The sequence below is a fragment of the Colobus angolensis genome, unplaced genomic scaffold (genome assembly GCF_000951035.1).
Source record: "Colobus angolensis palliatus isolate OR3802 unplaced genomic scaffold, Cang.pa_1.0 Scaffold136, whole genome shotgun sequence".
Taxonomy (NCBI): Eukaryota; Metazoa; Chordata; class Mammalia; order Primates; family Cercopithecidae; genus Colobus; species Colobus angolensis.
This window is the reverse complement of record NW_012114444.1, coordinates 353,044-365,477: the sequence shown is the minus strand read 5'-3', so window position 1 is coordinate 365,477 and position 12,434 is coordinate 353,044. Positions and strand designations below refer to the sequence as shown.

The window sequence follows — 12,434 nt, the reverse complement described above, 5'->3', positions numbered from 1 at the left end:
CGCTCGGCCCCCACAGTCGCTTGGGGGTGGCCCGGAGAGTTGAGGTGCTCGTAGTGGAGCCCTGGCCCCCGGGCCGACGGAGCTGCACGGTAGTAGATGGGGGTGTGGCCGTGGCCCCCGACTCTGCTCGGCGGGGCCGTTCCTGCCTTGCTCTTCGTGTGGGGCTTCCACGACACTCCAGTGTGGAGGCAGGAGAGCGGGGCCCCATATGCTGCTTGCCCTGCTTGGGAAAGAGGAGGCTGCTGGAAAGGACCGATCGGCGGGCACGCCAGCCCGGCCCACCCCTCGCCTCCGTGAGCTTCGTCTGTAAAACTGGGTTAAGAGCCTGTCGTGCTGTGGGGGGTTCCCAAGGAAGGGGGAGATTCCTGTGCTGCGGGGCTGGGGAGAACTGGGCGTGCGGGTTCGTGCATCCGGAGTCATGCCGAATGTCTCCTGCGGGGCCTGGCAGAGTCCCTGCTGACCCGTGTGTCCCAAGATGTCCTACAGCTTAAAGCCACACTCTCCCCTTTGCCACGAACGCCCTGTCCCTTTGGCCGACTCTTCTTATCCTTTATGACTCGGTACAGACGTGGGTCAGGCTTCTTATCGCAGCATGCTTTGGCCTAGTGTCAGGGTGGCCCTGACCCTGCTCCGGAAGTGTCTGCAGAGCATCTGTGCCCCCTGCCCCTCCCCAGGCCCAGCTGTGTGCAGCTCCTGTCCTACCCAGCACAAGCACCCGACCCGGATAGCTCCCCATGTCAGGGTCCTGTTCATCAAATGCCTTCCAGTTGCACAGGTCAGGTGCACACCTTACACCTTCACAGAACTCTGAGGGGTGGAAAGGGAGATTTTACTTGTGTTCCTCATTCAATGGACAAGTATCAGTATCTGGGTGCCCCTGTGGGCCAGGCAGTGGGACCGGAAGCCAGCAACATAGATGGGCCTGGATCTGATGCTAGGGGCATAGAGTGAGTTATGGGGAGCAGGCAGGGAAGGCCTGAGTGAGAGGCGGGAGGGCTGAGGAGGGGAGGGTGTTGCGCTGCTGAGGGGGCGAGGGCCTGCCTGAAGGGGGAGGTCAGAGGTCAGAGGGCCCTGGAGGACAGACTGCCTCTCGAAGCTGTACCCAGAGGCCTGGCTGACTTGATTGCAGAACCCTGTGACTGCCATGTTGTCAGGCCAGGCAAGCAAAGGCAGGGGCCAGGAAGTCCATAGGGACAAGAGGCAGGCTGCTTCTTATTCAGCCCAAATAACACTCCTGAGAGGTGGGCACAGGTGAGGTCAGGGAAGCTCAATGAAGATGGGCCAGCACCTGGTCCAGGCCACGCACAACCAGCTGACCCCGCTGAGCTGGCCTGTTGTCTCCGCTGTGGGAAAATGCAGGTGTGGGCAGCTGGCAGTGGGTGAAGGTCAGTGCCCTCCCTGCCCCCTCGGGTCACTCTACAACCCCCCAATCATTCCCCCATCTCCTCTGGCCCCTTGGGCCTGCTCTCCACTCCCCTGGCTTCTGCCCCCCGGCACAGAGCATCCCTAAAGTCCATGGGTGGAGCCAGGTGAGCTGGGCAGTTGATGGTGGAGGTGGGATTTGAACCCAGGACCCTCTGCCCCCTCATAGCCCTCAATATATTGGGCTTTGGACCACATGCCTTCTTTCCCATAGAGCTTTCTACAGGCAGGCATCCCTCCAGGCCATGCAGAAACGTCCTGGGCCCCATTTCCCAGCCTCCTTTGCACATCGAGCCCCCGCTTTCCATGGGGATCAAAGGGCTTGAGTGCCGGCCTGACCCTGGTGCAGTCACTGAGGTCATTGTCTTGCTGGCCTTCTCTGGGTGCTGGGCCTGCTGGGCCTGTCTCTGCCCCTCTTCCTCCCGTCTGCTCTGTTGCTGCTGCTCCTCCTCCTGTCTGCCCTGTCTCTGCCCCTCTTCCTCCCGTCTGCTCTGTTGCTGCTGCTCCTCCTCCTGTCTGCCCTGTCTCTGCCCCTCTTCCTTCTTGCCTGTCTGATGCAGAGTGACCCATCCCCTTCAGAGCACTTGCTGCTGTGGGGCACCAAGACCCTTCTTCAAGATGAAATGGAGTCTCAGAGAAATGATGAAATAATACGTGATTCTCCCAGTAGATGAACTCATTCTAGGTACTCAGTCAATCCCTAAGACACAGAATCCTGAGGTCCAGGCTGCAGGGAGTTTGGCCAGAGGACACCAGGGCTGGCTGTCATCACATGTCACAGGTACATCAGAGTGTGAGTGACTGCCACTCCTGGACAGAGACTGCCTCCCTTCCTTGTCTGTCTGCCCGTGCTCAAGCCCCTTCTCCCTGGCCTCCTTCCTCTCTATCCTTCCCTTCCTGAAACCCCTCCTGCCATCTCTCTGTCCCCCCCTTGTCAGCTGACTACTGAGCTGTGTATACAGTCTGGGCTTGGGTCAAGGCCGAGGGCAGCAACAGCCCAGAAAGAGTAAAGTGCCTGGTGCTTGGGGAGAAGGGCTGGCTGAGGGGCAAGTGCGCAGGGCTCCACCCCCTGGCCGCGGTTGGGGAGAGACACTGGCTGCCATTGAGCTGGAACCCTTCTGGACCCCAGTTCTGACCTCCGTCCCTCCTTCCAGATCTGCTCCCGGGCTTCAGGCAGTCAGCTGGAGCCCCCTGCCAGGAGGAGGGGTTTGTCTGAGTTCCTGTAGTTCCCGCTTCTGTGCAGCCTGCTGGGCAGGGGGCTGGGAGGGAGGAAAAGGAAGCTGGGCCTAGGGAAGCCCCAGGTTCTGCAAAGAGCTCATGTCAGGGAGAAAAGTAAGGTCTAGGCCGGGTGCGGTGGCTCAAGCCTGTAATCCCAGCAGTTTGGGAGGCTGAGACGGGCGGATCACGAGGTCAGGAGAGCGAGACCATCCTGGCGAACACGGTGAAACCCCGTCTCTAGTAAAAAAAAATACAAAAAAAACTAGCTGGGCGAGGTGGCGGGCGCCTGTAGTCCCAGCTACTCGGGAGGCTGAGGCAGGAGAATGGCGTAAACCCAGGAGGCGGAGCTTGCAGTGAGCTGAGATCCGGCCACTGCACCCCAGCCTGGGCGACAGAGCGAGACTCCGTCACAAAAAAAAAAAAAAAAAGAAAAGAAAAGTAAGGTCTGCCCAGAAACCTTGGGGCTTTCAGAGTTCAGGGATTTTGTAGGTCGTGGGCCTGTTTGTCAGAATGGGACCGGGTGGTTTCCTTTCCTACTCCGTGTGTGTGTGGGGGATGTGGGGCTGTGTGTGTGGGGGGTGGGTGTCTGGCGTGGGGCATTAAGGGGGTCACAGGAGGCTATTCAGGATGGAAAGGAAGGCCACAGGGTGGGTTTTTTGTCTGGGGGCAGCAGGGGTTCCCCTTTCCCAGTCTCTTGGTCCTCTGGGCACAACTGGTGCCTCTTCAAAGGCCAGCTTAGGTCACTTCCGCTGCCCACAGCACAGCCCTCCCCCTGGCCCCCTGGTGGGATGACCTGCATTCGGGACCTTTACTTCTGGGGGTGTGACTTGCTGAAACAGGCTCTTTCTCCGTCCTCCCCAAGACTGGGGGCCTCCCATTAACCCACAGAACGCCTCGTTGCCAGTGGGGGCAGGTCGGGATTAGGGGTAGGCGTGTCCCTGACCTGTTACTTTCACACTCACCCACTTGCGTCTCCCCACTTTTTTGGGAGAGGCCCCACTCTCTGTACCCTGATGTCTGTGAGGTGCAGGGGAGAGGCAGCGTCCATACTCCCCGCTTCCCTCGGGGGTCCTGGGGAGCGGCAGCAGAAAGACCAGAGAGCCTTCGGAGAATTGTAACTTTATGTGGGAGGTTGGGGCGCGTCGCACACTCTGGGTCGCCGTCACCGCGGGAAGATGCTGCCATCCACGTTCTCCTCCAGGAGGGTCTCCACGCGCCTCCGCTGCCGGGGAGAGAGGCTGGGGCCCGGCGTGTGCGGAGGCGGGCGGGGCCCCCTCCCCCCTTCCCGCCCCTACCGGGGCTTGTCGGCACCTCTTGGCGGTCCAGGGGGTCCGGGATCCGCGTGGGCTTCAGCTGCGGCGGCAGGAACAGCTCCAGCCGGATGGCGGCGCGCGCGGACTTCTGCCGCTGGATGAGCAGCGCGATCTCCTCGGCCTGCCAGGCCCGGGGTCGCTGAGCGCGCCCCGCCCCGCCCGGCTCCACGCTCCCGGGGGCGCCCCCTCCTCACTCCTGCCCCCCCCCTCACCCGCATGCGGGTGTAGCGCAGCCGCAGGGCGCGGACTCGCCCGCGGGCCTCCGCCGCCTTGAGTACGCCGAGGAGCCGGTTCTGGCGCTCGGCGGGCAGCTCGAGCGACTGCGTCCACGTGCGCGGGTCGGGCATGGGGTACCCCGGCTCCACCGACCCGCACGGGAAGGTGGAGGCCGCCGCGCCCACGTCCTCCAGCACGTCGCCGAAGAGCAGATGGCGGTGACGCTGCGCAGGGAGCATGGCCGCTAGCCCCTGCGGCGTCAGGGCCCAGCCCGGCTTGGGGGGCTCTGTCGCGGGCGCCCACTTGGCGCGCCCCTCACCCCGCGCCGCGCCTGGCGCGCTCTTGCCGCTTCGCTCCCGCGGTTCTTTGCGCCCGCCCTCCTTCGCTGGCGGCGGCATCCTCCCGCCCTGCGGAGGGAAGAGGGCGTCCCGTCGGAGCCGGGGCTGGCACCGGGCCCTTCCCGCCCTCGGCAGGGCCCCACCGTGCGCCCCAGCTCCCGCCCGCTGGGCTCTCCGCAGTGGGTTTTGAGTCCCGCACCCCCAGCCTCTGAGCTTTGCCCAGGCGCTCTCCCTCTCCCGAGCGCACGTCCCCAGCAGCTCTGCCATCGGCTGATCCTGCTCAGTCCTGCAGTCAACTAGAACTTTCTGATCAACTCAGTTGTAGGAAATATCTTTCCTACCCTATGGACTGTTCTGTTTGAATTGAGAAACTGCTGAGACCCCCCCCCCCCCGAGCTGATCTCAGGCCCTGCCAGGGTGGACGCCACATGGAGACCTCTAGGTGACGCCTGGGGGACCTTCGTTGTGCTCCTATGTCTGCGGTCCCCGACAGTCAGGGTCTCCCACCAGACAGTTGGCTCTTCCCCTTCGGAGCCTAGATGGTTGTGGGGAGCAGGGTCTAGGGGGCAGGTGACAGAGGAGGGAGGGTCCAAAAGCCCAGCTGGCTCCTTGCTTCCTGGCCCCAGCCTACATCTGCCACCTTGTCCAGTCAGTGCCGGGCTCGCTGTGCCAGAGGCAGAGCCACTACCAGCCCCAGTGGCTGCTAACGCCCCTGCCCCTCCTTAGCTCCAGCAGCCGAGGCCTAGTCCCCACCTCTTGGTCCCCACACCACCTACTTGCTGCCTTCTCTGGTCGGTAGAACCTCCGCGTAGCCCAGACTCTCTGGGGCTTTTTGACGCGGTTGCCCAGCAACCGGAGCCCTGTCCCTCCCTCGACCAGGTGGGACGGGTCGTGGCAGGGGGCGGGGTCCCCTCCAGAGGGCCCTAGGTTAGAGCCTGGGCGTGGACACGCCCCTCATAGGGGCCATGGGGCATGGAGGCATAGAGCCGGCTTCTCCAGCTTGGGTGAGCGTCCTTTCCAGGCGGCGGCAGACTCGCCATCCTAGGGGTTGTGGGCCCAGGTTCCTGGCTTGAGGGGTCTTTGGGGTTAGTTTTGTGGGTGGGGCCCTCGGCTATGAGGAGACCTTTGTGGTTCAGGCCCATTCCTTTCTGATGGCCAGGGGGCCCTGGCCCCGGCCACTGGTGTTCACAGAAATGGAGAATGGGGCAGAACTCAGGACCCCTCACCTCTTCTAGGGCAAATTTGGGGTCTCAGGGGTCCAGGTGTTCCCCAGGACCAGAGCTGGGTTTTGCTGAACCCTGTGTCTTGGGATCTTGGGTCCTAGGTACTAGATTTTGGAAATCTATTTGTGCATTCCTTTATTTTGTAACTAATTCTCAACTAATCATTTTATAATTTCTTCATAAGTGTGTTCTAGAATTTACTAATTTCACATGCTTATTCAACAGTTTAAACTAGGCAAAGATTAGTGCATAAAGCCCAGTCTGTTACGTATCTATTACTTCCATAAGATGTCTGTACTCTCTCTACATTCATAGACCTGCCGCTGGGGCACCTTGCTGGGAGTTTGGAACCTGGGAGTCTGGGAGTAGGGCTGTCCTGCTGAGAAGCAGGGTCTTAGCTGAGGTTCTGGCCTTTTGGCAGGAGGCTGTTGGGTGTTCCCATTTTTTTTGGGAGACTGCCCTGACCTCTGAGTAAGAGGGTAAACTTTGACATTCAGCCCTTTGCCCTAGAGCCGGCACCCCACCCTATGGCTAGGCCCATCCTTCCCGCCCTCAAGCTTTTACTGCTTCCTGGTGCTGTTCCCTCCCCTCCTGCAGGTGCCTTTGGGGTCCTGCCTGGGCTGCAGCACCAGCCTGGCTTGAGGAAGGTCCTTGGTTTCTGGTAGCAGCAGTGACTGCGTAGGGATGCTCACCCAGCAGCTGTTTCCTCCGGGCAGCCTTTGTCCCCCATAGGGGTGAGTCCTTTGAGACAGGGACCTAGGCCATCCTCTCAGCTTCCCTGGGTCCGGGCCACGGGGACACATGGGTGGGGCACTTTCTGGCTCTTGGTGTTTGTGGGGGAGTTAATGCAGGGAGTAAGGGAATGTTCTTCTGTTCTGCACGAAGGGGCTTGTAACCTTCTTCTGTTTTAATAGGACTGGAAAACCTTGACACCCCCTAGTCCATAATTCCCAGCAGGTTCTCCCAGGACCTACCTGGCTCACAGTCCTCACCCCTGCCGTTTCTCCACCCATTTCCAGTTCTTCAGGGAGGGAGGCGTTCTCTGTGTGTTTGGGGTCCAGGAACTGTGAGGGACCCAGCAGGCCAACACCTCCCATCTGTTTCTGTCCCCAGGATTCATGTGTTTTTCAAGGGCTAACGGAAATGCTGAGATCTAAAAGCATGTTTATTCCTGCCAAGGCCTGACAATGAACCTTCAAGTCAAATTAGTAAGCTTTATTAATGACTACAAAGTTTAACATTATATTGAGAAGCTATAACTCAATTTTTTTGTCATTGTATATAAATGTTGTAAAGTTAAGATCACAAGGACAAAGTAATTTATTTTGATGAAACTCAGAATTGTTAAAATTCTTTCACTTTTTTAATAGTACAAATGTATGGCCTGGTGACTGGCTTCCCCCGGGGATGGCTGCTCTGTGTGGGGCTGCCAGACTCTCTGCTTTGATTCTTGTACTTAGCCAGCCCAGGGTGGTGAACCTGTGGAAGGAGGGGGTAGACTGTGCCTGCCCTGGGGATGGGATTGGTGAGGACGAAGGACAGTGCTCCAGCTGCCGTCTGGCGTTTGCTGATTCTGAGTCACTGATGAAGGTGAGGTGTGTGTGTTTGCCTGGTGAGGGGTGTGAATCTCACCCCAGAACCTAGGCCTGCCCAAATACCCAGGAGCTCCAAGAGCAGCCTGTGTCAGGCTTTAACCGTAATTTGTGGACACAAGTTCTGTGCTGTCATTCATGTGTCATTGTATCATGTCTTGGGCTATCCCTAGTATCCTCGCCTATTGTTTTGCCTGCTTAGGACATGTGTGTTTGAGGTGGTCTTGCTCTCTCGTATAACATGTGTCTATTGCTATCTCTTGCGTGACATATATGTTCCATATAGGACCCTGATTCTACCTTCCCCCTTCTGGAGAGACCACTCCATCCTTGGCAGACTGGAGGAGGGCAGGACTCTATTAGGGGTCTAGGGAAACCTGGGCCATTTCATCTGCACCGCCAGCTCTCCTCTGTGGGAGCCCTTCTGGGTCTGGGTCTGGGCCCCTGCCAACCCCAGGGACCATAGTCAATGTCACACCTGGCCACTCCCCTGGCCAGGTGACCAGGCCTGTCCTTTCCTCTAAGACTGTGCCTGTGAGGGGCCAGGCGCCTGTCTCCGGCGGGTCTCTGCTGGGTCCATTGACCATGCTCTCAGAGGATGCCTGCTGAGACCAGAGCTCACAGGCCTAGCCTGGCAGCCGTATTACTGAATCATGGCCAAGTTAGGAAAGTTCTGAGGGCTGGGGGTCCTGGGGCAGGCTTCTTGGAGGAGGTAGGACTGGAGCTGGCTGGGGTGGGGCAGGATCCATGCAAGGGGCCGGGATCTGCAGAGGGAGCCAGGATCATGCATCGAGGCCACGATCTCTGCATGGGGGCAAGAGTCTCTGCAGTGAGGACTTTTAGGAGGTGACAGAATCTGTGTGGGGTGCAGAATCTTTGCAGCGGGGCCAGGATCTGTGCATTGGGTAGGATCTACATCGGGAGTCAGTGTCTGTTCGAGGGAGTGGGGAGACAGGACCTGTCCAGGGACAGCAGGATCTGTACAGAGGGACCAGGATCTATGCAGGGGGATAGCATCTCTGTGGGGTGGGGGCACAGTCTGTGCCGGGGTTTGGGGGGACTAGATCTTTGCAGGTGTGGTCAGGATCTGCGCAAGGGGTAGGATGTGTGCAGGGAGGCCAGGGTCTGTGCAGAGTGGCCAGGGTCTGTGCAAGGGGGCAGGATCTTTGCAGGGGGAGCAGGTTGTGTGCAGGCAGGTGCACAAGGTCAATGCAGGGGGCAGGGTCTGTACCAGAGGGCCAGGGTCTATGTGGGTGGGGGGCAGGTTTTGTGCAGGGGGTCTAGGCTGTTCAGGGTGCCAGGGTCTGTGCAGGTGGTTTGCAGCGGGCACAAGGGAGGGAGGAGCTGTCCCGGGTTCTACAGTTATGAGCATGTCAGGGCAGGATGACACAGAACACACAGGAAGTTCAAGGGAACACATTAAAGATTGTGAACACCTGGACTGGGGAGGCCACGGCCTTCTGCTGGACACTGAACGGCTCCCACAAAGGGAGTTGAGGTGTCTATTGACTCCTGAAAGGCCAGGCAAGGCAGAGCTGGGAGCTGCCTTGGTGGGGGTACAGGTGGCTGGTTGCTATTGCTGAGTGAGAAGGCTTGGGGTCAAAAGAGGTGGGAGTCAGGGAGCTAGGTCAGACCTCATCCCCCTCCTTTCTTCCTGTCCTCCTTCTATCCCCAATGTGTCTTCCTCCCCCTTCTCCCTCCTTCCTTACCCATCCTCCCTCTTGATCTCTCCATACTTCCTCCCCTCTCCGTTCCCTTTCCTCCTCCTCCCCATCTCAACCCCTCATCCTCCCCCTCTCTGGCTGTAGGGAGAAAGTGCTGGGGGTGACCCAGGTGGCAGGCAGACATGCTGAGGGAGAGGTGTCTGCAGTAGCAGAGGGATGAGGTGCCTGTGTCCCGCACTCTGCCCTGGCCTCTGACACTGGTTCCTGGGTCGGGGACATGAGGTGGGGCTTCTTTGTCTCCTTCCCTTACAAGGCCTCTGCTCTGCCCGCGCTCAGTGCCTGCAGTGCCCAGGCTGGGTCCCAGGCTGGGAGGCAGGCTCAGGAAGCTGGGGTGGGAGGGTCTAGGGTCTCCTGCTCAGACCTTGGTGAGCCCAGCTGGGGTCGGGGACTGCAGGAGTCCAAGCCTGCCTGGATTCCTGCCCCCTCTCAGCTCCTGAGGTCAGGGGGCTCATCCTTGAGCTTTGCCTGGAGAGCCTGTTTGTGCATGTGTGGGTCCTCTGGGTGTCGGAGGGCCTTGGCCTGTGTCTGCCTGTTCCCGAAGGTGCCCATGCACACTCTAGGTCTACCCACGTGCCTGTGTGCACCTTGGCGTCATCTTGCACGTGTGTGGCCTGTGTTTGATGTGTTGGTGCATCCCTGTGAGTGTCTGCATTTCTGGGTGTGTACCCCTGTGTCTGTGTGTTCACCCGTATGCCTGTCTGGGCATCTGTTTGTGTGTTTGCAGGAATATGTGTCCCCATGTGTCCCTTGAGGGTCTCTGTTGACGTGCCCCGTGCCTTCACACGTGTCCCTGAGTCTTGGTTGCCGTGAAGATGCAGGGATAAGTCCTGGGGGACAGTGAGGGATGCTGGGTCCTGGGGCATCTGCCTGTTTCATCCTCTCCTGATTTGCCAGGTATCCTAGCAACCCTGCTGCCAGTTGCCTAGCAACCAGGTCCCCACTCTTGGAGAAGGTGCTCTGAGCAGGGTCTGAGCTGTGTGGGGACAGGTCTGGTTCTCCTTCAAAGCTCATGCAGGAAGTACGACCCCACGACCGGGTGGGAGCTGGTGATTCAGCTCAGGGGTCACCCGGACAGCCTTGACCTGTGACCTTTCATCTCAGTGGATCAGGCATGGGACCCTGAGCTGAGAAGGAGGCACCTGTAAAGGAACCGTTCAGCTGTGTGGGTGCCAGGGCCTGTCTGAGGGAGTGACGCTCAGGCATTGATCTGGGACCCAGCTGTGGCAGAGGTGCCCTTGGCATTTCAACCCTGTCTCTGACACTCTGACAGGCGGCCTCACACCTCTGAGGCTTCATGCTCTGGCAGTGGCCGGGTACAGTGGGGTGACTGAGCTCCAGGAGCACACAGTAGGTGCCGGGCCAGTGCCGTGTCCTGGACCCAAGCATCTTGCCTGCGTGTTTACAATGAAGCTTTGATCTGCCAAGCGCTGGCCAGGCGGGGGCATTTCGGGGTGCTGGGAGCCCCACGGCGGGGTCCTGGCCAGTCTGTCCAAGGTTGTGTCTGTGTGTCCAAGTCTGTGAAGATGTCCGTGTGTGTCTCCCTGAGACTCCGTCCCTGGGTGTGAGTCTGCGTGTCCTTGTGTGTGTTTCTGTCCCTGTGTCTCTACTCCTGTGTCTGTGAACCCATGGGCATCTCGGTGCATGTATCCCAGCCTGCGTGTGCGTCTCCGTCTGGGGTCTGTGGGTCCGAGCCTCCTTGTTCCTCTCTGTGTGTCTGTCCCCTTTCAGTGTGGGGCCGGCACAGCCCTGGGCACGGTGACCCACCTTTCCGCAGCCCCCCCACTCCTCCAGCCTGCGTAGCCCCTCCCCCTCTGGAGCTGCAGCCTCCTCCTCCTCCTCCCCTCTGCTTCAGGCTGCCGGGCTCACTCTGCTGCTGCGTCTGGTCTGGCGTCTGCTGAGAAGATCCTGTACTGAGGCGAGTGGCGGCTGGGCCTCTTCTACCCTGCTCTGCACCTGTGCCAGACTGCCAGCTGGCTGAGGGTGGGGGTCTCCAGGGTGGTCCCAGCTCCCGAGGAGGCTGCAGAGGTAAGGACCTGAGCCGCTGGAGGTCGGGTGGGGGTCCTGCGGACAGACTGCAGCAAAGCAGGGCGGGGGAGCAGGAGGAAGCTGTGCTCCCGGGAGGACGGCTGGGTCCCAGGCGTTTCTGGGCGTGTCTGTCTCTTTTGTGCCTGCGTGTGCATGAGGGCAGGTTTGGCCATTTCTGTGTGTCTGTGTGTGTGACTTGTGTCCCTGCATCCCTGTGCCTGTGAACACACGAGTGGCTGTGTGTTCCTGAGTCCCTGCGGGTGGACAGTGTCCTGGGGTGTAACTGCCTCCAGGCAGCCTGTTATGTGAGTCTCTAAACCGAGTGAGACTGTGTCCTTGCAGGTGCATGTGTGTTTTTGTGTCCTCGTGTCTCCATGTGCCCCTGCATGTGCATGTGCATGTGTGTTCTGTGTGTGCCCGTGTACCTCAGTGTCTGTGCCCGCCCAGTGTGGGGGTCCACGTGCCTGCGGGGCTGCACGTGCTGGGTTGTGAGGCCTCGGCTGGGTGTGTGTCTGGCACTGCAGCCACTTGTCTGTGCTCTGTCCCAGGTGCTGCACTGAGTGGATTTGCAGGGCAGTGGCATGGAGCCTCTCTTCCCCGCCCCATTCTGGGAGGTTATCTACGGCAGCCACCTTCAGGGCAACCTGTCCCTCCTCAGTCCCAACCACAGTCTGCTGCCTCCGCATCTGCTGCTCAATGCCAGTCACAGCGCCTTCCTGCCCCTCGGGCTCAAGGTCACCATCGTGGGGCTCTACCTGGCCGTGTGTGTCGGGGGGCTCCTGGGGAACTGCCTCGTCATGTACGTCATCCTCAGGTAGGCTGGGCCACGAGGTTCCTGTCTGCTGAGTCCCACACAGCTGCAGAGGGGGAAGCTGAGGCGGAGGCTGTTCTGGACGGGCCTGAGCAGGTGTTGATTTCCTGCTTCCCCCATTCAATTTGTTGGACCCTGTCCAGGAGGCAGGGTCAGTCCTGAGGCCCCAGGGAGGGGAGGGGAGGGGGCTGGCCCTGGCCCACCCCACTCTGTCCCAGGCAGAGGCATCACCACCCTGACCCCTGGTTTGAGCTGTGGACCAGGCTCTGTATCCAGCTGTCTGCTTGAATGACCTTATGAGACGCCACAGCGGCCCAGTGAGAGGCTCTTTTCAGCCCATTCCCCAGATGGGTGAAGGGAGGCACAGGGGCTGGTGCTGGGACAGTCCTGAAACCCCTTCTCAGGTTCCAGGGCTCCTGCTTATGGCAGGTGTGTGTGGCTGAGCCCATGATCTGTTGGTGCTCAGAGATGGGAAAATTTGTAGGGGCCAAAGAGAGGGCAGCTGATAGTTGAGGTTGAGGGAGCAGTGCGGGGGCCAGTGCGGGGGCCAGT

The 12,434-nt window shown here is 60.0% G+C and overlaps 2 protein-coding genes across 3 annotated transcripts in view; one reads left to right on the top strand and one right to left on the bottom strand.

Moving 5' to 3' along the window:
- OPRL1 (opiate receptor-like 1) overlaps nt 1-12,434 on the top strand; it is an 18,605-nt gene continuing 6,171 nt past the window's right edge. The window contains exons 1-2 of one of the 2 annotated variants that reach the window (XM_011934421.1): nt 1-263; nt 11,620-11,885. In XM_011934421.1, coding sequence (XP_011789811.1) covers nt 11,653-11,885 — 233 coding nt within the window. In that variant the 5' untranslated portion in view covers nt 1-263; nt 11,620-11,652. Of the gene's footprint in view, nt 264-10,977; nt 11,072-11,619; nt 11,886-12,434 lie in introns of those variants that run through there. The other variant, XM_011934422.1, reaches the window with a different exon arrangement.
- LKAAEAR1 (LKAAEAR motif containing 1) lies at nt 3,744-4,699 on the bottom strand. Its single transcript, XM_011934420.1, has 3 exons — nt 4,166-4,699; nt 3,952-4,074; nt 3,744-3,862 (listed from the first exon to the last, which is right to left on the bottom strand). Exons 1-3 carry the CDS (start codon nt 4,565-4,567, stop codon nt 3,803-3,805), a joined length of 585 nt encoding a protein of 194 aa, XP_011789810.1. The 5' UTR covers nt 4,568-4,699; the 3' UTR covers nt 3,744-3,802.